The sequence below is a fragment of the Lepidothrix coronata genome, unplaced genomic scaffold (genome assembly GCF_001604755.1).
Source record: "Lepidothrix coronata isolate B3197 unplaced genomic scaffold, Lepidothrix_coronata-1.0 Scaffold15, whole genome shotgun sequence".
NCBI lineage: Eukaryota > Metazoa > Chordata > Aves > Passeriformes > Pipridae > Lepidothrix > Lepidothrix coronata.
In genome coordinates, this window is record NW_016690195.1 from 1,760,566 (window position 1) to 1,788,530 (window position 27,965).

Sequence of the window (27,965 nt, forward strand, 5' to 3'; positions counted from 1 at the left end):
TTGCTGTCAGATTTTCAAATACCTAGATTTCCTGAAGGAGTTCTGCTTCAGTTTTTGACATATGAACAGAACAGAACTCTAGCTCAAACTGAATTCTTTCAGGACAGGAATTTCACAAGTAATGAAAAGTTTCTTATTCCGGAACTGAACTATCTTTTCTTCAATTTATCTTTACAAACAGATTCTTTTTTAATCTATACACCATAAGAGCTTAACATGCTGTCAGCCATTAATAGTACTCAGTACCTAAATCTTAAAAAAAATCAAGAAAGAAGGAAAAAAAATCAGCTGTCAGATAGGTAAAATTAAAACAGCGAAGGTAATTGTGGAAGAATGAACAGTTATTGAAGAACTATGTGACAACAGTATTCAAAACCTAACTCCCCCTTCTTGTTCTCCCAAGGTCATTTTATCTCTCTTGAATGATATCCGTAGAAACGTGTATTATTCACCTCCCATCCAAATCCATCTAAAGATGGTGCTGATCCTCTCTTCATGTCAATCGTATCTACCAAAGCACCCTTTGGCAGTTGAGTCAAGGAACCCTTTGGCATTTGAGTCAAGGCACTCCTTGGCAGCTGAGTCAAGGCACTCCTTGGCAGCTGAGTCAAGTCACTCTTTTGCAGCTGAGTCAAGGCACTCTTTTGCAGTTGAGTCAAGGCCCTCTTTGACAGTTGAGTCAAGTTCATGAGTTTTCTCTCTGCTTCTTTACCCTGCTAATAATAAAAACTCATAATTATATGTGAACAATAATTACGGTGCTGAAGTTAAAAGCAAGGCCTGAGGAACCAAAAACTGTCATTGGAAATGAGATAGGTTCACTTGCAGTAATGTTTTGTAATGCTCAGTTTCATAATACATCATGTTGGGCGTATTAAAAAATAGCAGAAGATAATGCTTTTTAAAAGCTTTTCTTTGTTCTAGTCAATGATTCCTGGCCTCTACAGTCCTGCAGACCATCTTCCTTTCAGATTCAATACCTGCTCCAAAATATAGCTAAGTGACAGGGCAGATCTGCAACAGAACATATTTTAAGGACAGAGAGGACATTGTGAGCCTCTAATTTGGCCTCATGTATAAATGAATAATGTAGGATTTGTGGTGATTAATTCCATCTTGGTCCAGTAGCTGCGAATGAACTGCAGTATACAAGTTAGGAAAACAGGCAATCTGATTTAAAACATTTACAATGAAGAACAAGGCATCGTAGCACTTCGTAAAATGCTCTGGTGATTAACTATTCATCATTTTCATGTTGCTTTTGTGTTTTATGAAGGCTGCACCTTTGCACATTCTGTCTGATGATCCCAAAATTCTTTATAAATATTAATCAATGTTCATATTTGACCTCACACAGTTAACCCCATAACACCTCCAAGAGCTGAGTAATACAAGCCTCCCATGTTAAATGAAAAAGTAAGGGGGGGGGGAAGAGGTCAAATTGTTCCCAGAGTCACTTAGCAAGTCCCTGAAAGATCTGGAAAAGGATCAAACTATCCTGTTTCCTTGCTCATAAAGTTCCTTTTCCTTCCTCATCATCCCCATTGTCCTATGAACCCATCAGCTCTAAGAGTGACTTTCGGGTACAGAACTGGCCAGGCAGTGTGATGTTCACCTTCTCTCCAGGAACAGGCTTAGTAACTTCTGTGGCACACTCAGTTGATGAAACAGGGATGCCAAAGCAAATACAGAGGTAGCATGTACACTAATGCACTACAGTTTATGTTTGTTGGCTTTCTCAATGAAAATGGTGAATTAAGTGAGGTCTTTAATAATGTCTTCTCATAATAAATTAGGCAATGTTATGGCAATGTCATATCCCATGACATTACACCACTAACTAACAAATAAGCTTATTGCTAAGAAGCGTAAAGAGAGATGACAGAAACATGGAAAAGGAAAATAATGTTTATGGCTTTCTTTGCTAAGGGTATGGAAAGACTAAATACAGATTTATAGTGTAAGGTAAAACTGCTTTGTGCACTTGAAAGCAAAAAAATCCAAAATCTACTTTGGAGGTAAAATGCTATTATGTATATAACAAATTACTAGCACTGGTATCAAGGCAGTCTTCAAAAAGTGACGAATATATATTTTAAAGTGTGTGGCATGTGCCTCTAGCAGTTAACAAAGGAACAAATCAATTGCCAGGAAGCCTTCGATAGAATGTGCCCCCTAAATAACAAATAAGCACACAGAAAAAATATTGAGATAGTCAAATAATACCTTGTTATGCATAATTGTTCACTGAAAAGCTCCTTTTCTGACCATTTTTCCAATTATACTACATAAAAGTCCAACTTATCTGTTCAGCTCTAAAACTGAGGTGAGCCCAAGTAGACTGAGCACCCCAGGGACACATTTGTGAGGAAAAAGAAAGCAAATTCCTCCCCCAGGACTATGATTGTTCATTTTGACATAAACCCAAAATAGCAACTGATTTGTGGAGTGGAGGGGAAATATGTATACGAAAAGTTGTTTCTAACCCTTGCCAGAGCTTTACTCTCATTCACCATGAGCCTGGTGGGGCAGAAGAGCATAGACCTTATTTTCAATGCCAAGACATCATCACCTTCCACAAGCTGCTGGTGAAACTGCTATTGCTTATGTTAGATGAACCTTATCAGTATCCTTCAGGGATACTGAATTATTTGAATAGTTACATTGTCACTGAGAGGACAGAAATCTCAAACAAGAGAACAGGAAATGGCAATTTCTTTAAACAATAGCAGAAAGGGGAAAGGGTTTCAAAAACATTTCAAAAATTTATCTGTTCCACCTATTCATTCAAAAAATTTTAAAAGGTAACCGGTTTACTGATCATTTTTTTCATGAGAATAGTCTGCAAACTGTTTACTGAACTGCATTCTCTGCCTGTCACTTTCTAAAATTTCTTACTCTGTTTCCCAGCCTAGAAGGGTAGTTCACCTTTCCCATTTGTTCTCCATAAAAGCTAGGCTTTCGCCCTCCTGGCCAAGATTTTCTCTTTACTTCCTTGATCTTAATCAGAAAACTTATAGACAGGCCACAAACAGATGGAAAAAATAAGTCTGTGAAAACGCAGAAGTGCATTACTTTGAAATATTGCATTCTTGCAGTATAAGTATTGCCAATGGCCTTGCCAGACATATCTGTATGGAGACAATATGCTTTGGAGAAAGGAACATGAGTTCTTAGATTTTAGGCTTCCCTTGACGTTGGTGTGTGGCCTTGAGTAATGTTTCACTGGTCCTCAGCTTTCACGTGTCTAAAGGAGGATAACAATGTATACATGTTCTTACGGGCATATGTCTTTATCTGTCCAGGTACTCATGTGGTTCTCATCATAAGTAACATCACAACACATGTGTATATGGTATTTAACATATGTAAAGCTCTTTTAATGCTACTTATGATAGTTTGCAAGTCCAGTAATTTCTCTGCCCTTAAAAGAATGTTCTCCTCCCAAAGCTGGCCAAACAATTCTATTTCATAAAAAATAAACTGTTTCAAAGCCTATAATCAATAGAAAAAGAAATACATTACATTTTAATAAAAAAGTCCAAGAAAAACAATTTTACAAACAAGCATTCCACTGTAGAGGTCACAGTTCTCTTAATGTGCTGAAACTGTCTGGAAACTCACTGTGAACAGTCTAACAGTTTCACTGTCAAAGATGAGAAATATTCCAGAAAAGGCAAAACCTATGCAAAGTAATCAGTGCATAAATATTTTTTAAAATAATGTGCAGACTTTTCAAATGGTCCTTCTGAAAAATAGATATGAAATTAATTTTGGGTTTGGTTTGGTTTGCTTTCAATAGTAATCCAGAACTATAAATCCTAATATAGGACAATACATCATGAAAGTGCAAACAGGTCTGCAGTTACCCACTGTACACAGGTTTTTTTTTTTAATTCAGCCTTCTTTTTTGCTCTTCTCTTGGCATAAAAGATGACTAAAATACATTTTTCCCTCTTCTTAATGAAAGGAGTATTCCATTGACTCATCTGCTTCAAGTTAAACCTAAGTATATGCATCGATAGGATTGGGAATTAATCATCCTAGGACTGGGTCACATGTGAAGTTTGAAATCTAACAAAAAATATTTGGTAGCTTTGGAACAGGCTGAGAAAGGGATATTTTAATTCATGTCCGTTTGCTCATGAAGTTTTTATGCAGTTTGTCAGATGTCACCTGAAACCTTGTGAGCCTTACCTTTGCTGTTATCCTTTCCTTCTTTCGCATCTTTTTTTCCTTTTCTTTCTCCAAGGCACGTAGAATTTTTTCACTATCCACATTGCTTTGCAACTTACAAAATTCTGGCCAAAATTTAAACAGAAGAGCAAAAACAGTCATCTGCACAAGAAGAAAAGAAAGTCAATCTTGACCGTATTAAGAAAACAATTTACTGTAAAATAAAATGTAGTTTACCATGCGAATGAAATAACTATTTCTTTTTGAACACACAGCCTTGTTCCTCCCACGTACTCTGTCCTGACATTTCAGCCCAGATTTGCTCGGCACATGCTTTTCATCAGTGTGTTTATTACTGGTGAGAAATCTTCCTAAAACACAGTTAAAAGGCACTTTCTTTTTTTTATATTTCCCTAAACAATTGTTTGCATTAATGAGAACATCCATCATTTTTTACAAGTATTCTTGATAAAATATACACCAGTAGAATTGCTTTTGCACCACTGTTCTGCTCAAATATTTCAAATATTCAGTTCATTAGGGAGAGGGCTTTTTTTTTTCCCTCCTTAAGAGAAAGGAAATACTTTTTTGCCTCTGGAAAGACTCTTAAACCACATTACAGATCTATGAGCAAATCTTGGATAATTTTTAAATGATATAATCTCTCATAGGGTCGTTTTTGAACTAGAATAAGGAAAACAATTTTAGAAAAGCAAACAGAGGGGCTCAGTAAATTCTGTTGCTGCACGTACCAAGGCTCACATTTTTCAATTAATTTAGATGTTTAATTCTCATTGACAAACTTGGCTTCCAAATTGCCAAGCATGCTCAGCACCTCACTGCTTCTGGCTCAATGGACTTGAAAGTGACAAGTGAGTCACTGTCAGGTTCCAGTCACAGCTTTTTGGCCAAGTTCTTCCTTTGGTTTTGTGCCACATTTCTGGAGTTCACTGGGGTTTTACACAGGCTGAAATGAAACTTCTGTTTCCCTCAGAACCTATGTGAACCCTCTTCTCTGACAAAACATTCATCTTCTGTCATCCAAACACTTTATGGGCTCACAGTTGATGTTTAAAGGTGTTGGTGTCAATTTTACAGAAAAAGAAGAAAAACTAGCTTTCTTGGGCTTAGAAGATAAGACAGACAAGGCAGTATCAAGGAACAAGAAAAGAGTAAGTTCACAAATTGCTATTCAGTCTGAACAGTACAAAGATGAGAGAGAAAATTGTCTACAGCCATTTCAAACACATTTTTTGTAATAAAGAAGGGAAAGACGTTCAGCAAGTTAAGCTGTCTCTGTGCTTTACTCACATCTGCATTTTTCATAAACCATGAAAACTACAAACTTTATAACTACAAATTACTTCTCTCACATTAACCAAGTGGTAAAGAACAAGCAATGAAGAACACAGACAGATTTAATTTCTACTGCCAGAATTCCTAACACAGACCTAGATAACACCTTTCCACTATCAGCTAGCTGTCAGAGATCATTTTTATTGAGCAGTATATATCTGAATCCTAATTGTCACATAAGCAACAAAGACTGTTCCTAAAATCAGGCATGCAGGCTCTGGCCAGACCTATTACAGAGATTCGCCCAGCTTCTTACCTGTGCCTCTCTAAAAATGTAAGGTCCTAGTTCTTTCCTGCGCTCCAAAATCTTCTTTGCTTGTTCAGGTGGGATGTCAATCTGCAAAGCTGGGGGTACGGCAGAATTAATAAAGCAGTTGATAATAGCTGTGATCTTTTTCTGGACTATGGCATCAGCACAATGAGAATGGCACAAGTCCTGAAAGATGAAAAATAGCATTTTCAGTCAATGGAGAGAGAGACACAAGATCCTTTAGAGAGGCCCAGTGATCAAAGAATAATCGTCAAAAATATAAAAAAAAATTATACAATAGATTCCTTCAGTATGGAGGACAAAATTCTTACAGCAAATGTGAATGGTCAAAGCCATAGTTAAGACGTGAGTGGGAGTTCTGATTTGCAAATGCAGATGTATAGCAATCATGGCTTTTAAGTTATAATCTCTGCCCGCATGGTCAGATGGAACAGGGTAGTTTTTAAGTGCATTACTGGCAAATAGGAGGCATTTCTGAAAACAGAAACACACCTACAGGTGTGAAATGCACTGGTTTTCACAATAAGCCTGCTATGACTAGCTTAGCCGTGGTAACCAAAATACAAAGAAATGCTCTAAATGCTCCAGTAAAAGAGGGGAAATATTTAGAGGGTACAAGGAATGTTGGTACAAGGGGGACAGTTTTAGCTACCAGTAAAATCTTCCATTTATTGAAATCTTCTAGTTTCACCATTCATTAGGATTTTATAGTTTCCCAAAACCCTGGGGTTGGAAATAACTGTGTGCAGAACAGAATACAAAACAGACCTGAACTTACAGGAGTGAGATCACAAAGGAATACTGGGAGTTTTCTACTTTTCTTAAAGTGATCCTATTGTTCTGATGGAACACCTGTTATTACTGTGTTTTGATGCCCTGACAATGCTACCATTGGATTTTGACATGAAGGAAAAATAATTCAAAGAACTTCCTCCAAACACTTTGAAACATGAACTTTTCCTCAATCCATAAACATCAAGAAATTTCTATAATACTAGGAGACTATCACTTATATCTAATAGAGTCACAATGAGTGCTCTAGAGAATGTTCAGGAAGAGAGCCCTCTAAATGAAGAATCTGCATTTAGTTTTGGTATAGGAGTCTAGATATTTACTTTGCAAAGAAATTTAAAACAGGGCTTTTAACCAGAAATGTGGTATGTGAAAGAGCTGGCTTGTTTTATTATGAATACTTTTCAGTTTTGAAAAGGAAAAAAAGAATGATAACAGCTATAATAAAGAAAGTAAGGCAATACAAAAACATATTCAATATATCCGAAGTATATACTATGGACTCCTTTGTTCATCTAGCATAGAAGAGAAGGCAGAGAGCTGTAGTAAGAGGGAAGACAAACAAGCCATATGATATGAAGAGAGATGAGACTGAGCATAGAGGAACAGATGGAAATGATCCACAGATTTATGTTTCTTCATATTTGTTTAAAAAGAAATCTTGGTTTTGGATTGTCCCAAGATGTGCCGCCAGCCTGATGGGTTACGGGGAGCACTGACTCCTAAAGGGAATTCTGTCTTAACTGATGGCACGATAGGGCTCAGACAATACAAGTATGCACTGTGCAAAGTGCTGCCCACGCCTTTGGCAATATTCCTCCAGTTCAGCCTGACCCACAACACTCCTACTACTTCAGCCCTTTGCTTCTATAAAGAGCATCAACTGCCAACCATGACAAATCACATGCACGGAGAAATACGGTCAGATTGTACTTTTTCTTGATAAGAAGACAAATAAAATTAACATAAATGCAGGAGAGGGGTTGGGACAAAAAAACAATGAAGGCTTTCTTCAGAGAGCAGATCTACAGGGAAAAGAGTCTAAACTACACTGCACATTAATTTGCAGAAAGTTTCCATGTCCTCCATAATGTAGCAAAAAAGAGCCACAAATCTGAAAAAAATTCAAATATTTTGGAAAGGATTTATGTCATGGAACACCAGGTGCCTTCATATCAGGTTTTTAATGTAAGGTAGTCATTTTATAACCAAGAGAAAGAAAGCAGCGCCCCCAGAGAGCATTTCATCTAGTGATTCCTTACTTGGGGATCAGAGCCTTTGTGAGGAAGAGAGATGGAACCCTGGAAACAGAGGAGCTTCAATTTCTAAAGCAGACTCCAAAATTCAAATTCATAAAATTAAACAGTGAAAATACACCCAAATGCCTGCAAAAGATCTCCAAGTACCACTGCAGCATCAGCTGAGTGGTGACTTCTGAGCATGTTAGCTAACCTCTTGCTCCCTGCTCGCCATGTGCACACAAGCTGTGCTCAGGAGCCCAGGAAAGGTTCTGCACTCCGGTAGCACTTTTGCATCAGGAATATCCCAGAGGCAAAAGGAAAGAGGAAAAAGTGAAAGATCTGTGCTGTCCCTGAATTCAATCCAGGGTGCTACTAGAAAGCCGCAGTGTGATTTAAAGGCTCACTCCAGAGGTTTCCCACTGTTTTTCAACCCACACAGCAGCAATTTCACAAAAGTGCATGTATTTGGGAGAGAGATAATCCCTGTTGACCTTCCCCATCACATTTGGCTTTGGTCTCATCCTCAGCTGAAGTCAAACGTGACACTACAAAGGGCAAGGGACTTGGGATCTGCATTGCACATATAGGCTTTTTGGGTAGATACTATCTTTACATCTATAGATTTGATTGAATTTAAACGTTATCTCTGATTTTTGAGGAATTACCAAATTCAGCAATAATCCCATTATTTAACTGTATGCAGCTATAAAGACAGAATAAACATTTTAACACTTGCATATTTTCTATTGCTCAAAGATGTATACCAAACTCTGGGCATTAGCTAGTTGGTAGTGTCCCTTTAGGGATTCAGAAGAATGTTACAGTTTGAAGAAGCATAATGAAATATAGGGATTATACATTTGAGTCAAACATAGCTACCCTTAAGAAGTGAGGGTTTTCTTCAAAAATAACTCTGGTTTAAACCGTAAAAGAGGTTTTACTATGAACAACAGAATGAATGCCTGTAGACATTCTTGTTAAAATTCTCCTAATATGCAGGAATGGATGCATTTGCTTACAAACTGATTGCTATTCCCCCGGCTCCATTCTACCATCGTACCTTATACTTTTGCACTTCTTGCCAAAAGAGCACTCCATTCCCCAGCAGGTCTCCTTGCAGTGACACAAAGCGTTGAAACAGATTTGCTGTCACCGGATCCAACAGGGCTTTGCGGAAAGCAATTATTTCACTAGATGAAGAAACACACTTATTGTCCATATGCTGTCAAAAAAAGAAATAAATGCACCAAATAAACTTTGTTTCAAAAAGCAATAACAAAGCCATTAGTTAGCGTAAACTGTCTGATTCTTATCTTTCCACTGACCCTAACTTTCAGTAGTTTATGACATGGATACAATAAAATGTGGCAAGGTTTCATTTCTTTCTTTCCTTCTTTTTTCTTTTTTTTTTTTCAGTTTGGTTTAGGGAACATTTTTTGGAAGACATGATGGGAGAGGAAATGACTGACAATGATTTAGACCATATGACTACATACTATAAAATATGGAAACAGCTATTGTTATTGATTATAGCAAGAGGCTACTTTTCTAGAGAACAGTTTGAGTTTTGTGCAAACAAACAACAAAGAAAAAGGAACAGACAAACCACATAGCTTAAAGTTGTAAAATGCTTCTGACAGGGATCTCACCAACAAAATGAGCTTTGAAATGTGTTGCCATGATCACCAGCAGAAGCCAGAGAGTTTGCTCTCTATGGAATAAAGTTACCAATAGTAAAACAGAATTTAGAGTCATCAAGACATTTTGGAAATCCTCATGCTGCCAAGCACAAAACAGTAGGCAGCCAGGAAAGGGTGGAGAAAGAAAGATGGCTTATGCAGAGACAGTTTGTTTGAAATGAAGTTCATGCTGGCCTGTCTTCCTGAACAAACAGTTCTTGTACTGTTGCTGAGGAGCAAGCCAAACAACCCCCTTTTGTTATCAGATGGATGAATGAAAACCATCTTTTAACAGTGGTTTAAACCTCTTGAAGTCCTGGAGGGATGGAGTACTCTTCAATGGTCAGCATGGGACAAAAACATTTTTAATTGTTGCCAACAGTCCTGGAAATCTAACCTGATCCTAAGCTGAAAGAGTTTCTGCAGCTGCTCTTAAACAGGGGTTATGCTTAGTGTCCTGCCGCAGAGCCTGCTGGGGTGAGAGCCTACCCTTGTGAGAGGGAGGGTGGTGGCTGTCCAGAGGGTCCTTTGGTTAAAATAAAGTAAGCTCAACTTAGGCAGTAGGGTGGGATCTTCTCAGCCCTTGTCTGATTCTCCTACTACGTTCTATCCCCTGTGACCAGGAGTTAGACAACTTTTGGGAAAAATTATTTCTGGGTCATATTCATGAAAGGAAGAACAAAACATTGCTTCCATCCCTATACCAATATACAAACTGCTTATTTTATGGGTCAACAACCTTGAAGCAGAACATGGAAAATAACCATCTTCCTGACAAACAGACAAAGGGAAAACTCAGTTAACAGAACCCATATGCACTTTGGATCCCTTTTGTGCTGATGGTTTGCATGGATAATTGGTGACCGGGTCTCCAGTTTGATTTCAACAGACAATAAAAGTTCAACTGAACAAATGTACACAACTTGTATGTTGGCAATCACAAAAAGTTCACTGCTCTTCAAGAGGAAAAAACTGGCAAACATCTGATGAAATGTATTATTACAAAGGTTTAAGAAGTTTAAATTTGATATTATCTCAGTGCTATGAGATTAAAATACAATTCTAAATGAAACAGATACTGTGAGATATGATTAAACCTGCCCACTCCACTGCATACTTCACATTCCCTTTTGTGTCTGCACGTAATCCACTTGCAATAATAAATAAACTACCAGATGCTGGAATGAACAGCTTGTCCCAATAAGTCCACTGCATGCAAAATACAGATAAATGTGAACTAAAGGTACAATATCAGTTTGAGGAGGGTTAAGAGTGCTCCAAAGCCCAAGACAAGAGACATGTTTTTATCAAGTATGACCTCTCCAGCCAGGAAGGGAGTGAAATTTACCATGAACATCAGCAGGGAGCTAAATTCAGGAGTAATATGAGTAATCAGTCCACTCTAGCCAATACAATCATGTCTGCTTTTGACAGCATTACATTTGGGCCTCACACTGTCAACAGAGAAATTATGAAGAATGTGCAAGGTCCAAATGAAAAAGACGGTGAAACTGCAGACACAAGAGATATGGTACATTTCACTTGCCTTCCATATCCTGGTTGTCTTCTGCTGGTCTTTGCGTAAAAGATCTTCAGTTATGTCCATTATCTACAGTTGAAAAGTAGATTATAATTATATTTTTAAACTCTTCTTGTTTCTTGTTCAGCCCTCTAATGATAGAGACCACAGTGGTAGAATAATTTATGTTTTTGTTTGGATTTTATGTCTGAAACTAGTTGTGGACCCACACTGAATGCCAGCCCTTCTTCAGCTATAAATGAGACTGCGAAGTTAGAGAAGACAAGAAGTAATAGCAGTCAAATTATGCACTTCCACTGGTTTACTTTACCCATGAGGGACCACTTATGTTAGTAACAAATTTTGGTGTTGGTTTTTTTTTTCCCAGTATGAAATGTTTTTAGTTCCTTTGGACAGCTGTATCAGAAATACAGACTTGATCCTGCAACTTCTTTGTAGCAAAAATACACCTCAAATCAAGGGCAGGTTTTCTGAATAAGGACTACATAGCATGCCCACAGTATTTGGTCACTGTGAAATATGAAGCCAAGTAGAGAATGTCATCTGGTTTCATTTCTTCTAAAATACTTTCTTCAAAGGACCTTTTCATCCTCTGAATTTGCAATAAGAAAGAGAAAAGAGCAGTAAAACATAAATGGAGTTAGGAAAAGACTAAAAGCTCATTAGAAGTATGTATTTCCTGTAAACTGTTTATTTTTGTTGAACACAACATTTTCTAAGCTACTTGGGCTAATCTGCCTGCCAGCACAGTGCAGCAGGTGCAAGGAGGCCTGAGTTAGCTTCCAGACCTGGAAGCAGCTTAGCCTTATTGCATAGTCTTGTACCAGGACTTGTAAAGGAGGCAGAGTTCAGCTAAAAAGGGCAGAGAAAATTTTAATTTAGTTACATAATCATTATTAAAATTACAATTTGTCTTATCAAAACCTATACTTTCCACATTCCTTAGTCTTCTGAATCAATGGAAAGGATCCAGTTCATACCACCTCTGACAACCTTCTTGATGTTACAGAGATGACAGAAAGCAAATTTTATTAATCAATGCAGTTGCATATGTGTCTGCTTGGTGGAACTGTGAAGTTGCCTTCTGCCATGACATTCGCATGTCAGAGCTGTTGTGGAAGTGCAAAAAACTAAGTCTCTTTGCATCTGTCAGCAGCAGGATGATCTCCTTACACAGATCACAGCCACAGAGGCATTCATAAAAGGCAGATTTTCAGACTTTCTAATGAGCCAGCAGGAGTGAAAGGCTCCTCACTCCCAGTTTTCTGGCAACTTTCTGAAGTAACCAATTGGAACAAGGCTTATAGCAGTTAACCTCCCCACTAAGCAGAATTTCACAAGTCCTGAAGTAATTTCTACAGGCATTGCAGCTCCAGATGGGAGAATGCAGACAGCATAAGAGAGAGAAAGAATTACAGCACGGGAAGCCCAGTCATCTGCTTGTGTTCTGGTGCCCTTGGGCAAATCCTTTACACAAAGCAGCATTTCTTCAGTGCGCAACTGTATGGCTAGGGCAAAATGGCAGATGGAGAGTGTAGCACTACAGCAAAGATTAGTTGACTCTCCTGGCAGCCTGCCTGGCAGCAGAGCTAATACCTGCTCCTTCAGATTTAGGATCTAACAATAATACTGTCAGCTAAACTAAGCCTTCAGAGCAACTGCCTTCACAATTATCAAGCTGAATGTTTCAACCTGTACATGCTACAGCACCTCTTTCAGTGTAAACTGAAAGAGAGTTGTGGGCTGCTTTTCCTCTGAACCTTTGTATCCCAATGGTAAATTATGAGCCAAACAAAAAACAATGCCTGGATGTGTTGCTGTTGTTAAAAAATTACCTTTGCTTGTCCCTCCACCCCACGGTGTTCATCTGCCAGGAACAATGGCAGCCATTGTTTTTCTAATCTCTTCTGGACGCACTGCTGAACTTCTAGCAGAACTGCTGCCGAAAGTTGATCATGAAGGATTTGTCTCCTTCCTCCACCTGAATGCATTAGCTAAGCAATCCAAACACAATAACACATGACATAAACTTTTGTGTATACCAAAAGTTCTTTATCTCTCCACATCCTTGATTTAGCAAAGCATGAGCTTAATTGTAAGCAAAGCATTTAATGCATGCTTACCCAAGGCTCACATGTACTTTTCATAAAAGGGAACAGATTACATTTGTCCCTATCTATAATAGGACACAGACTCTGGGAAATAATACCCCAGCTTGACCAAGTAAATTGCCTAAGTATCAAGATATATCAGAGTACCACAGCTCAGACTTACTGTCTGTGGCTTTACTGACATACTAAATAGAAAGCTGGAACAAGTCACTGTGCCTGAAAGCCATTTTTACACTTTTTCTGAGCTGTGTTGTGCATGCTCTGGCTGTGGCCTCAGATCAGGGTTTAAGAGAGATGTTCTATAAGGAGCAGGGAAGAAGAATTCAAACAGGAAGGAAGGGACCCCCAGAGCCAGAACAGAACCAGACTTCTGGCCAAAAATATAGGCAAGATTTGAGGAGATAGCTTGGGGAAAAGCTGAATCAAACCCTCTTGTGGACTTTTATCTCAGTGACATTCAGTGTGATTGTTCTTTATAAATGGTTTTGTAACTGGTACCTTTTCTTGTTGCTCTCTGGTAGCTGGGCTGTTGGGTCCAAAGAAGTACTCGTCATTAAAGTACTTGCTTTCAATGTCCTTAGACTTTTCTTCACTTTTTTCTTTATCCTTGTGGAGCATCTTTCTGAACTCTTCAATATCAAGCCAACACATGAGATCCATGCTACAAACAAATTTAAACAGAATGTTATTTCAGTATTGAGTAAATATCATCAACATTCTAGGGAGTTATTTGTTTAACCACAAGCCACCAAAGTAATCAAGACCTAAATACCAGGTCAGATTGGGCTGAAATTTTATGTCATTTTTTCTTTGCTAAGTACCATCTGGTGAGACCATGGCACTTGCTGAACAGGCAGATCAAACATACATCTTGGGGATCTCATTTAGGGTCATTTTTGGGGTACCCCAAAAGGAGTACCCTCCTCAATATGCCACTGCTAAATCCAGCAGGAACTGTGAACCAGAGCCATAATGCAGAGCTCACAGAGAGAACGAAAAATTAAACAGATGAGAATTTGAATCACTACTGAGGCTGTGAGCCACTGAAAGACAAGTTGACGCCTCCTGTTCTGCCCCCTTGTCATATTGCCTGAGAAAGGAGCATGGATGACACCTGGGAACATCAGCCTCAAAAATCACTCCCTTCCTACCCTGTGTGAAATGCTAGAGTTTAAGTCAGTCTGCAGTCAAGCAGACAAAACCAATTTATGATAAAATTTGTTTCTAGAGCTTTTTGTGGGATGCTTTTTCATAAATTACTGATTCTACTACTTATTTAATTATTCATAGTCAGTGACAATCTCTATCTGCAATCCTCAATCTATATATTTTTCATAACATTTCAGTGTACACTATAAATTTAAGTTTGTTTTCATAGAATGGTTTTGTTCTTTAAATCAGAGGACAGAATAATTGACATACCTACAATTTCAGTTTAATTTATATAACTGTTTTCTGATGGTATCTTATTAGCTGAAGTTTTGTGAGCATTTTAATTAGGACATTCACTGTATTTGAAGCAGGAAATACGAAACATTAAATTCAGGCAAATCTGTTTCACTTTTCCATTCAGCTAATAACTGTTTTTTTCAAAGTATTAATCTATGAGTAAAACTTTCAAAAGCATTTGACTGATTTAAGAACAGATGTTCTCCTTTCAGAAATCTTTTGAGACCCTTACAGCCCTAAGTTCTATTGAAATTCCTTCATTTGCTAGTTCATCACAACATGAATAAGTTCACTCAAATGCAAGTGCTCCAAGTTACTGTGGTTTATGGAGTAACTCCTTGGCATCTACCTGTGACAACTGATCAAATATGTGCATCTTATTTTAAAAGTACAATATATCATTTTAAAGTGTGTTAGTTAAACCATATACAGTGGTGGCTTATCCTGGCTTACTGCACTTTTCTCTTTCAACAGATCAGGAGCACAGGCATAATCAATTAGTCTGGCGAGACTAACAAATGGTAACCCACTAACTCAAAGTAACACAAACTGTCCTGCAATTGTGTGAATATATTCTATATATTTAATGAAATATTAATTAATGAAACCTCTTTTAGTTTCTTACCAGAATTTGTGCACAGCTACTTAGAAGCCTGTCCTTCCTGAAACTTGGATCACTTATAGTTGAAAAAATCAGAACCATAAATTTTTATGAAAAGGTAAATGGCACATTTGTTGTTTCTTTCTGAAAATTTCCAGACTGCATTAGTTCTAGGATCCCTTGAGCTTATAGTACCATTAAGCATCTTTACTATGGTATGCCCACTGGACTATAGAGTTACTACATCTGGATCCAGCTCTAAAACACTTTTGTGAGACTTTTTCAAATGTTTTTCTTCATTATGAATTTTTACAAAAGAAAATTTCTCCATAAATTAAATATTTCTCTGCCTGGCTCTACTACTTAAGAAGGGACTTGTCTGTGATTAACAGAGAGGCAGGAAATCCCAGAGGCAATTCAGTGTCCCTGTCCAGGACCTCATCCTAGCCAGTGACCTGTTATCTGGTGATTCCTACCATTTCCCAAGTTAGAGAGTATCTCAAGACCAGTAGTTTCCACAGTGGGGTGTGTGCAGCCAGGAGGTGTTCAAGATTATTTGTTAAGGGGCAGGAAGAAAAGATTATAACTTGAGTAGTACATGTGTATAATGTATAAAAAAAATTAAATATATATATATTGAGAGTCCATGCTCAAAAATTTTTTACTGATGAGTTGCATGATAAAAAAAGTTTTGAGACAACTGCTCTAGACAACTAACTCAGAAGTGACTTGACTGCAGGCACGCACAGCATGAGAATATCGATTACCTGCAGTCCTTTTGTAGTCAGTGAGAAGAAATAGCCATCTTAGGAATGATCCATCCAAACTGGTTTTAGATGTTACCTTCAGAATTAGAAGAAATGTGTCCAGAAGTGGGTACTTCTCTCTCTGACTACAAAGGGAACCTTCTGATGATAAGCAGAAGTGATGACATTGAGTCTTGGCCAGGGGACTTCTGTGCCAGATGCCCATCTCTGGACACTTTTGAAAAAGCTGACCAATATCCAATCTAAAATTACAGCAGTGCTTGACTAGAAGCACTAGGCAATATGCAAAGCATCAGCTCATGGGAACTTGGGTTAAAGGAAGGAAATGATAATTTAAGGACAAAAAAAGAAAAAAAAAAAACCAAAAACAAATGGGCTCACTTTTTCAAAAAACCTGCCCAAACTGTATCTGCTACAGGCTGGTACTTAAATCTGTTCAGCAAACGCAAAACTGTGGTTGCTCTCACACTGTGAGAATAATGTGTCTTCTACTATTTGTACATTTTTATAATACCCAGGTTTAATTTTAAAAATGTAATAAATTGAATCTGCACTAAAAACTATAAATTTTTACTCATTAAAGGCTAATTGCTCTGCTCAGGGGTTTGCCACTAATCAAAGCAGAAACAGAAAGCAAAAGTGTAATACAAACATGTTATGACAAGATAATTTTTACCCCAAAATGTTAAGACAATTCAGTTGTCTGAACAATGTGCATGTGTATTTCCTAAATATGCAAATGCATTTTTTAAAAAACACTAAAATCTGTGAACATTTAGATAGCCAAGATCCCCAGCAAAGATTTCTTCTGAACTTAGAAATGGTAAAATAATAATAATAATAATGATAATAATAATAATAATAATAATAATAATAATAATAATAATAAAGGAACATACCCAGCAGAATGCTCATTAAGAAAAGCCCAGAACTGGTTTAACTTCTCTTTGTTGTGGATCAGGTCAGACAGATTAGGACCTGCCAATCCTTTGGGAATTTGACGCAAGTATTGATCATCAGGGAAGGATGGCAGACCAGTGTCAGCAACAGTACTCTGAGGGAAGAAATTTTTCTGTTTGCATAACTGCTTTTTTCATCTCTGTATTTTGCTCAGTCTAATAATCCTTGCATTAGATAACCTGTCTCTGTAAAACAGCTTTTTGGTTGCTGAGGAAATAAATTGAGTTAAGGCTCCAGCACTAGTCAGCTTTACTTTTACGTTTGCTTTAAACATACCAGTGTGTGCCAGTTCCATAATCAAATAAACCAATATATATCTGTAATTTACTTGAAATTGAGGTATTTACTCAAGATTAAGGGCCCAAAATATATTCCACAGACTTTAGTAGAAACTGTCTTATTGACTCCAATCATACAGTGGTCTGATGTTGATATAACTGACAGAAGACCCCTATATCTAATTAACACAGTGCCTGTCAATCAGTCCCCAAAATGAATGGTAGAAATCAGACTATTTGCTTCTCCAAACTGGCATATGGTCATGCTTGTATTGCTAATACTCAAAGTGTTAACCCTCCCTGATAGAAAAAGGGGTTGTTTCTCTTAGTAGGTACTTGTCTTACCTCATCCTTCTTGGAACCACTCACTTGATGCAAAGCCTGGAGCTTTCTAAAGCACACAGAGTCCAGCTGTTGAGTTTCTTCCACCAACTCCACCTAATAAAAATAATATCTTATATCATCCCTGCAGTACACATTATAGAAAGATGGAGAACTGTGTGGGCACTTTGCCAGTGACAGTGGATAGAAAAGAATATGTTTGCTAGTAATGAGACTGATGTTTAGAAGATACTAGAAGTCACATTTTTCTGACAAACAATTCTATTAAAAGCTCTGGTAGAACAAAATTTTCCTATCTTTGTAGGATCAGATGTAGATTTCTGCAGAAAACCACTAAATAATCTAACTATATATTTAAGAGAAGAACTTTGTATTTAAGAAATTGCTAAATTATATTGTCTATATAATACATTCTGTATATTGTGTATATATATATATATATTATATTGTGTCAGACTTACTTGATTGTCTATACCATCAAATCATATGTCAAAGTGCCACTGAGAAGCAGAAAAACGGTTCTTAAAACTATGACTGTCAATGGAAAATGTCAAAGAGACAGAGTGCCACAGATTTCCAGAAAAAGAAATTTAAGATGAGAAAGATGTTCTAATATCTAAACAATAAAGGTGAAAGCTTTCAGACTTTCAGTCTTGTCTCCTTCCTTAGTTTTATACCAGGTAATGCCTTAAGTAATAAATTGTGCATAATTTGAACTCATGAAGTATTGGCATTTTTTAACTTAATTACAAGCCTTATGTATATAACTACAGCAGTTCTCCATGTTATGTGCAAACAACCGGTAACTGCTCAAGGGATAGTTTGGTGACCTCTCAGCTGACTAAACCATTCAAATTCAGATTTTAGGATATTTAGCAAAATTGAGCCAATGCCTTATACTGATTAGCATGCCCCTTACAAAGATTAGAAAGCTGTTGTTGTCTTATACAAGAGTTTATGTGCGAGAGAGAAGAGTTTAGATTATATTAATTACATTTTCATCTAAATGTGAATACCACACTAATCACTGTGTTATCTAAATGTCTTCAGGTTCAGTGTAATTCTGTTCCACTGCTTATAAAGTGCTCTGGGGTATTCATTCCCTTAAAAGAAAACATAGTTTAAAAGTAAATAGTACAATAATTCAGAACATTTAAAGAAAAAATGTAGATATGTATACTGACCATGTCCCAAATAAGCAAATTTGGACTCACCTAATTCTTGACAAAGTATCTTGTTTCATTATGGGCCAAATATATCCTGCTATAGGGTAGAACAAAGGGGAAGAGTAGAGCCAGGGACTGAACAAAATACAGAGCAGACCTTGTCTAGGAAGGAGTGTGCCTAAGTATCAGCCTGCGCCTAGTACAAAGAGACTCTAGTGCCTCCTAGAACAGGTCGTTTTACGTCTGTGTATTATAACTCTTCACAAACGCATGTATTGTACGGTCAAAAGTACTTAGTTCTGTTTTTTTGTGCCCTGATTAAGATGTTTGTGTTATTAGAGCACTAAGAAGTCTGCACGTAACTACATTTGCAAAGCAACGCATCCTCGGTTAACTCCAGGATACATAAACTGACACAGATATTAACTTTAAAGGAAAAGTATATATTTTCAATTCTTACTTCAGAGGAATCCTTCCACCTCTAGAAGCAGTGACAATTCTGTATTCAGAGAGCTCAAAAGCAGACTTCTTTTATACAAAAATTATGTATAACAATACTTGGCTGAACTGATGATTTGACTCGGTGAGAACCAGCAGTAGATACTAGACAACTAGTATTGATAATACACATGGAAAATATACAGTTACAAAAGACTAAAACTAGTCTGATAGAAAGTAAATAAAATTTCACATTCACAGAAGTATCAATCAATTACACAGTGCTTTGCAGGTCATAAAGAATAATAGCTGAAATAGCTTAGAAAAAAATAATTTATCTGAAAGGTTAGAAAATATGCTGAAAAGTGAAGAAAATATTTTGCAGATTGGATTAGTATATTTCATTTTAGTAAGTTTTATCAGTGTTCAAACTTTCAAAGTTTCTAAAGGAAATTATGTTATCACAGGATGAGAAGTAAAGTCCCCTTGTGAATTAATTAGAAGGTAGAAAATCAAAACCAAAGAAATAAATAACTTTCATTATAGGGTGGGGTTCTTATTGGAGTCTCACAGGGATCCGCACTGAGGTTGTTTTTTTAAACATTCAGAAACTATCTGGAAAAGGAGGTGAGTGAGGAGACAATAAAGTTTGCAAAATGATTCCACAGAGCAAAAAAATTAAATGGACTGTGAAAAGCTGCAGGATTTCAGGACACTTTAGCATCTGCATGATAAAAGGACAGCTGAATTCAATGATAATAAACATTAAGTCACTCCAATGAGCTCCAAATGAGGGCTTTCCATTAGTTGTTATTACTTGGGAAGATCTTGGAATCACCACAGATGGCTATTAGGTTACATTTTGCACAGCCACTCAAAGTTCACCAGGAGTCAAAATGCAATTAGAATGATTAGAACAATTAGGAAGAGAACAAAGAGAAAAACAGAAAACATGATTCTGCAACTGGATAATCCTTAGTGCATCCAGACCTTGACTACTGCTTGCATCTCATCAAAAGACTGTAAAATAACACCTAAAGATGGGGCGATAACTGTAACAAAGGCATGGAACTTCTGTAAGAGAAGAAGTCTAACAGTTTAGGACTCTTGAGTTTCAAGGAGGTGTAACTGAAGTGGGGTACAACAGAAACTTGTAAAAGCATAACAACATTGAGAATATGACAAGATAACAATTGTTCACTTGTTCCTCACGACATATAAAACTAGGGCACCAGGGGAAATTACCAGGGAGGGGTTTGCAAACAAATTAAGATAAGGACTTTTTTCTCCTATTGCGTGACTAAAACATGGAACCTACTTCTACAGTGAGGCTGAAGATATATCACTCAAAACACATTTACATAAACCCATGTGCAAAAAAACCCTTATTAAAGATTATTAGACACAAAAATGTGGATAAGATCTCTGCTCCATGAACTTCCTTGGTTGCAAAGTGATGAAGCTGGCATAACTGCTATGTGTTTTTTTTTCTTTTCTTTTAAATGTTTAATACTAGCCATCACCTAATAGGCTTAGAAGACCATTCTCAACCTTGATTTTAGGTATCTGTTCACCTAGTTGTTCATACATGCAGGCATGATATAGCACCAAAAATAGGATTTCAAAATGTTTTGCACAAGGCAATGCAGGCATGTTCTCATTACAAGTTGACAGAAGTATCAGTAATAAATGATGATATTTCCTATAAATTGGAGATGCTACATCTAAGGTCATAGTGGAGAAAAACAGGAACAAGAACTAACTTCCTGCCCTCCAATTCCTGATTCCTCATTATAAGTTTCTCCTTCCATATCCAAGAGAGATGTTAAAGACTTGAAATTAGAATCACAGAATCACACAATATCCTGAGCTGGAAGGGACTGAAAAGGATTATCAAAGCCCAACTCCTGGTCCTGCACAGGTCCACCCCAATGGTCGTACCATGTTCACACTTAGCCCTTACACAGCAGAGCAGTGATCTAAAAAATGTTTGGGGCAAATACAGCTGGATCACCATATCATGTCTTCTTATGCTAAGCAGTAGTTGCACTTACATTCTAAACACCAAGAAATACTTGATGCCATTCTTGATACAATTAATATGGACCTAGTATCACTGCACTGACACTGTAGAAATACAGCTTATTGTGTGCTTACGATTAAAACATAGAGTGTCTGTGGGCAATCATCATAAGAAAATTACTTCTGATCAATGGTAAGATTACAGAAACATGATGTTTGCTGAGTGCAAAGAGAAATTTTTCCATAGCAAGATGCATTCCTCTCTAATTCACAGGCAAGGAGTCTATGAAGTCCACAAGAAGCTCAGCCTACACCACATATCAACATAGAAAGGAGTGGCTAAGCAAAACATCTTGTAATACTTCTCCCTTCCTAACTATAAATATAACAGGATTGCATATGAAGGTTCTTGTGATTTTATTCCCTGACATAAGACTTTTTCATGGTGTCATCCAGATCTGTTACCTTTCCATAAGTATATTTATCTGCTTCCACCATCTTCATCCACGGTTCTAGGAGAATAGTGAGAATATATTCTTCTGCTGGGTCAAAAAGGTCCTCAAAAGCTGGGTCCATTTTCTGATAAATCATGTTTCTCTTATCCTGATGAAGTCCAATGTCCATACTGGCAGATGGGGCAATGTAAGTTGCATAAAGGAACTAAAATAAAAGAGAAGAAAACTGCTTCTTAGCCATCATCCATTTCAATGGTCACAGACTGCTGAAGGAGAAATTAATGCATATTTGTCCCCCACTGCCCTGCTGTATATTCTGAATATATATCTAATTACAACTACCTTACTTTTTACCAGTATTACTACTTTGTCCAAAATTCAGTTATTGCCATAACGGATCCCCCTGCCATTTTTACTCCTACTTGTTAAAATGGTTAGATCAAAAAATAATGTTTAACACAATTTTCTCTTGGAGATTTCTGGTTGATTCTTAGATTCAGATAGCTACAATTGTTACAGCAACTGCGCTGCTCATGAAGTCACGTTGTTTTGCAGAATATGTGCTAGGCCAACTAGTGAAGGTATCTGACTTTTCTGAATAGATACTAATTTGTAAACTTAAGGTTAAAATTAATGAAAAGCTACATGATATTCTGTGTGAAGACTCTCTTATACAGTTTTTTGACATTGGTGAGACTCCATCACAGTACAGGGTCCATGCAGGAGATTCCACTGCACAACTGAGGTCTAAATCCTTACCAAAGAAAGGTTTACAATATGCTTTTTATCTCACACATACAGAGTTTGCCATTCCACATGCCATGACATGACATGACATGATGATGACTCTTGAAGCATAGAGGAATGTTTTATTTATTTCAATTTTTTTTTTTCAAACTTACTTAATCCCTTAGTAAAATTCTTGTTTTCTAAAGGTTTCATGAATGTGAAAATGAACATTGAAAACTCAGAGAAAAACACTTTCTTCCAGGAATATCTTGGAAGAAGATATTCCAGAATATCTTTATAAAACATCATGGGTCTGACTGCAGTTAGGAATTCAACTGAAATAAAGATGCTGCCATAATATATTTCATATAAGTATTTTCTCTTCTTCATATTCTCAAAGTCCAACTCATTTTCAAACATACAGTCAGGGATCAGGTTAGTAGCGTAAATCAGAATTTCTCCCTAGGATGGCAGTGACAAGTCCATCTTTACTATTTATTATCACAGAGGCTTGGCAACGAAGAATTCAGGAATATAACAATTCTCGTTTTCCTCATTTTGCAAAAAGCCAGCTATAACTAGCAGATGTACAAAGCAATAGAAAAGAAGAAAATAAGACATTTACTCTGTGTTCAAGCAGTAATAAAACACTGGTGTGGTTAGATTTCAAACACAGGGAGAATTTTCAGTACGTTAAATAATTATGTTTCTGTTTGTTTTAAATTAAATTCTGATTTATTAGACTCTTTCTCTCAAATAGCAACAGCACTAGAGTGCATCCCCATTATTTTGGACCTTTACAATTTGAAACAAACCCTTTAGATTCTCCTGGTATTAGGTCACTGAGGAATACAGGGCTTCGATGGCTGACATCCATCCCTCAGTTAGCACTTGTTACAATTACCATATTTATTGTCTATGCAGGATTCCAGACCCTTTCTACATAGATCTAATCACTGAAAACAAAGATGTTTTGTGGCTATTGTGGCCCACATTATCAGTGCAATAAAGATACACAGGTGTAAGGGTAAGGTCAGAGAAAGAGTACATCCACAGGAAGACTCCTAGCTGAAGACAAAGACCACATTTATCCTAAATTATGCTCTTCTCAGTAAGTCCCCGAATACATTTAAATTTAACAGATACAGCATTAATTACATTCACAGCAATTTAAAAAGTTGGAAGTTATTTCGAAGAGCCCTAACACTAGTGAATTTAAGTTAAATCATGTGGTAGTCTGATCAAAACCAGTTTGTGTATAAAATAGACAAATTAGAAGGGACAAGTCCAATGATATAAAGATGTGGTATCTTTAAAAATAGACCTTTTAAAGAGGGGTTAACCATTTTGTTTGTCATTAGGACTACACTGCTCCACCTGTTATGTCTCATAAAATTGCACAAGGGATCTGTAAATTGGTAAAAAGGTTCAAAAATATATCCTCAATATTTTAACACACATCTAACTTGGTTCCTTAACTGAGTGATCATTTTTTGCATAATTTTAAGAATGAAGTTAAAACAAACATGCCACAAGTTCCTCAGGCAGAATTCCTTTGCCCTATGATTTTGTATGAAATAGGTTAATGAGTATATTTGTTAGTCTTCTTCAGAGCTGACAAAAAAATATCAGCCTGCAATCAGAAATTGCCCAGACTAAGGAAGCTGTGGCCAAAAACTATTGATATAAACACTGTCATAATATACTGCCATTCTAGGGACTGCCTTTGCACACTGCTCTACCTGCAGAACTGCCCCCAGTCCTGTGTAATTTCACATTCAGAACCACAGCATAGTAGAGACAGATATTTTTTTCCAGAAACAATAGGGCGGGCAATATGTATGAAGCAGAAATTTAGAGGTGGTTAAGTTAACTATAGGAATGCACTTTTCCAACTCAGAGAATCAGGCCCTCAGTGGTGTAATCAGGATGGCCTCTTTACTTTGAAGGATGCCATCTCTTTACTTGAATTCTTGTAAGAATCCATTGCTATGGGATTTGACCTAGTAAAAAGATAGCATCACAAAGTGACAAAGTGCATGCATGCACTTGCAGACAGGGGAGAAATGAGAAGGAGCTTTCATCCTCGTGTCCCTTGCTGAAGTGCATCTGTAGATCTGCACAGATTTGATTGCAAGGACTGCAGGAAAACCAGCCAAGGAGAGTTCTAGACATGCCAAAAAATGGAAAATTGTCTGTGTTCACAGCCTTCAACACTGGGCAATGCAGTTTGCAAGATACATTTTATCCTTTAAAAAGTAATATTCATAGCCTTTTTTGATTCCCACATCATGGAATTCTTGTGATTTTTGAATCTCAGTAGAATATTGGAACTGTTGTATTAGCCAATCTCCTAAGGGATCAACAGGAAAAATCACATTAAATGAACTTATAGGTTAACACATTCATACAAAAATCTGAAGCATTTGATGTCAAGTACATATCATACTTTGTTGATTAATTGGTTTGTTCCTATTGAAAAACATGAAGAATTGTTCTACTTGCCAGCCATAAATTTTCCTATAAATGTATTAGAATAAGTGATGGATTGAACCCAAAACTGTATCTGGAAATTTGGTCAGTTTGTATATTGAAATTACTTAAAATGGCACAAACCTGAATACATGAAATGCTTAGAAAATTCAGATTAAGACTTTGGCCTCATTTATGACTTTCAAAATCAGGGATTGTACAGGCTTTGGTGTGAAGCAAGAAAGATTTAAGTCCAAGTGCTTTGTAATGCTGCCCAGAGGCATGGATGTTGGTCTGATCTAAAAGTGCAGCTGCTTGACAGAATCATATGATGGAAGAATGCAATGCACTGACTGGTCTTAAACAAAGAGGTTAAACTGCCTTAACCTCCATCATCACTTCCCACTAATATAAATCCTGTGTCTCACCCTAAAAGTTCACAGTAATAATAACCACCTTTATCTAAACTGATTCTACTGTTAAAATATACGACTTCCCACAACTGTATTAAATTTTCTAACTCTAAATAACTCCTTTTAAAATCAAAACCTATGTTATGTGGGGGTTTATTGCTTTTATTTTTAATTTTTTTTACGCTCCTGTGCATGTTTATAGTGAAAAACCATATATGTTCCTGGATGATTCCCGTCATTACTTGTCATTATCCTCATCCATCAGATTTCATTCTCACTGTAGTTTCTTTCCCTGGATGAATGCATATACACCTTGGAATACATTTTGTTACTCTGTCATAAAGCTAAGATAACAATGCCCAACAAACAAAACTATGAGTAGTAGATACACAGCAATCCAGGTTTGTCCTTGTTTCTATGAGGAAGCAGGCAGAATCCATACGGAATACTCTGCACGTCTCTTTCTGTAATAAATAGTAAAATATATATGGCAATGTGTCACGCAAATCTGATCCACATTCTCTTAGGAGTATTTGGAATGACTTTGTTGTGCCAAAGGTGAGCACAGAATTTGGGAAGGCATCTCTTCCCCAAGCAGAGCCTGTAGATTGGTTGCAGCTTGACTCTTTACCGTGTTCCAACAAAAACAAGTATAATTTTTCTGCAGCCTTAAAAGGCAAACTTGAGAATGATACCAAATGTTGCAGCACATGTGTTGATTTGTTATGTTACATTTCAGCTGTTAGTTATGCTAATGGAACAGTTTCACATATTTCGTTTTGATGTATTTACTTTAATGGCTATGTGTACCTACTCTCTGCAATTGCCTGGTAACACTGATTGTACAATGTTCTGCTGTCACCACCAGGCCAGCACTGGAAATAAGACAAGTAAAAAAATCCTGGGCCTTAATGTTCAGCCATGCAACCACTGCAGAAACAATGTAAGCTGGTGTGAAATGAAACCAAATTAAAAACCATAAGGGACCATAACCTAAGATTTGGCCTGCAACAAAATACATAGGAAAATGGTGACAGTCTAGATAACTCGCATGTCTGCTGTGAGCAGGGCCCTCACCACACACACACCTGGGCATATACAGGAGACAGTCAGACTTAAGGGTACATTCAGTTGCCTACAGCCTCATGCCATAAATAGAGCTGGAGGGGAAAACAACTAAATAGGGTAGCAGTTCAGTTTACCCAGACAGGAGAAAAGGAAGAAGCTATGTGTCAGCCTCTGCTTGGAGTTTCTGTACAAATAACATTGATTCAGGTGAGAATTCTGGACAAATATGCAAAATTCTGTCATTTGCCCCAGTAAAACCTCCAAGAGGGAAAAGAAGACAAATTCAAGGATGTTCAGGTGCTTAGTAACATAACCCATACCAAAAGATTATTCTCACCAGCTCCCCACAGATATTTGTTCGAATGGTATGTGAAGTAGCTTTGCTCTATTTCATAGTGTATATTGAAATATTCAAATAGGATATACTCCTACACAAGGTTTAGAGAGGAAAATCAGACCAAAGTTTCACAAAGTGATTTGAAAAGTTCCTTGGAATTCTTCTAATGATATCACACTGCTGCAGGTTCCTTCCCTCACGGAATAGGTCTACTCTCCTGTCAGTGACAGCCATTAACACCACTGTGGTGAAGCAGTTTAATTTTGTTTTATTCCCTGATTTAAAGTGCATGCTCAATTAAGAATACTCATTTATAGGAAATATCAGTTCCACATGACATTAAATAAGGATCTGAATATCTATTTGGGGGATGACAACCGTTAAAACATAATAATAATACGCTGACAATCATAACAATTAAAACCAGACTGACAAAGATCCATTTTCATTACTGAGGTCATTATCTGAGGTCTCGACTGTGAGATCTGCAATTCTAACCCACATAGGAGATGGAAGGAAAGGTACAGCCCAATTAGATGGTTTAAAAAAATACTATCTCTGATGTTAACACCAAGCAGATAGTTTCCAAATATGACGCAGAGTAGCAAAGGGGAGTTTAGGTAAACTGAGTATAATAGATAAAACTGGGAACAGGCAGCAGAGCCTAGAAGTCAAACTGTGCATGTTTAACATTCGAATCAAGAAATTCTATGGAAACAATCCAAAGGGTTCCTTTTATTGTTCACAACCCAGATCTACTTTGGTGTGGGTTGTCAAGATTTGGAAACTTTTCTACTTTCTATCTTCTTTTCAGACTTTGCACTGCACAAATGTATTTGTGAAGGGAATGAGCAAATGTATTTGTGAAATGAAAACACATTATTTACAACTTACTTGAGCTTGCTTGCATATTTGAAAAGGTTGAAGAGTTTCTTGGTAAAAAAGCTGATGATAAGCCTGTAGGTCGAACCAAAAGTACACACAGTTCTTCCACAACTAAAGATGAAAAATATTGTAAGTTATTGCTACCCAAATATCACAGCTTTATAAAAGGTTGACTTTCCAGTGCAAGTATTATTTAGCCCCTTGGGGTCATCATAAATCAAGCTCAATTTAAGATGAATTTAATCTTCTGTTGCATACTGGCAGAAGGACAACATGTTTAATGGCATCATCACTGTGATACTCTTTTATTGTATCCTTTATGCATAATTGGCCATTAAAATCGTTAACATTGTAGTTAACATTTGAAGAGTAACCGCATTTCAGTGGCATAAAGCCAGTGCTAAAGAAGAAATGCTG

The 27,965-nt window shown here is 37.0% G+C and overlaps 1 protein-coding gene across 5 annotated transcripts in view; it reads right to left on the reverse strand.

The window, feature by feature from the left end:
* The window catches only part of RGS22 (regulator of G-protein signaling 22), a 70,078-nt gene that overhangs the window by 11,590 nt on the left and 30,523 nt on the right, over positions 1-27,965 (reverse strand). For 3 of the 5 annotated variants that reach the window (XM_017806541.1, XM_017806539.1, XM_017806537.1), the window contains 11 exons: positions 27,558-27,659; positions 21,655-21,849; positions 17,567-17,659; positions 16,883-17,037; positions 13,665-13,827; positions 12,891-13,049; positions 11,062-11,124; positions 8,897-9,058; positions 5,789-5,968; positions 4,198-4,338; positions 453-716 (listed from right to left, as the gene is read on the reverse strand). In XM_017806541.1, coding sequence (XP_017662030.1) covers positions 453-716; positions 4,198-4,338; positions 5,789-5,968; positions 8,897-9,058; positions 11,062-11,124; positions 12,891-13,049; positions 13,665-13,827; positions 16,883-17,037; positions 17,567-17,659; positions 21,655-21,849; positions 27,558-27,659 — 1,677 coding nt within the window. The remainder of the gene's footprint in view (positions 1-452; positions 717-4,197; positions 4,339-5,788; positions 5,969-8,896; positions 9,059-11,061; positions 11,125-12,890; positions 13,050-13,664; positions 13,828-16,882; positions 17,038-17,566; positions 17,660-21,654; positions 21,850-27,557; positions 27,660-27,965) is intronic. The other 2 variants (XM_017806540.1, XM_017806538.1) reach the window with 2 other exon arrangements.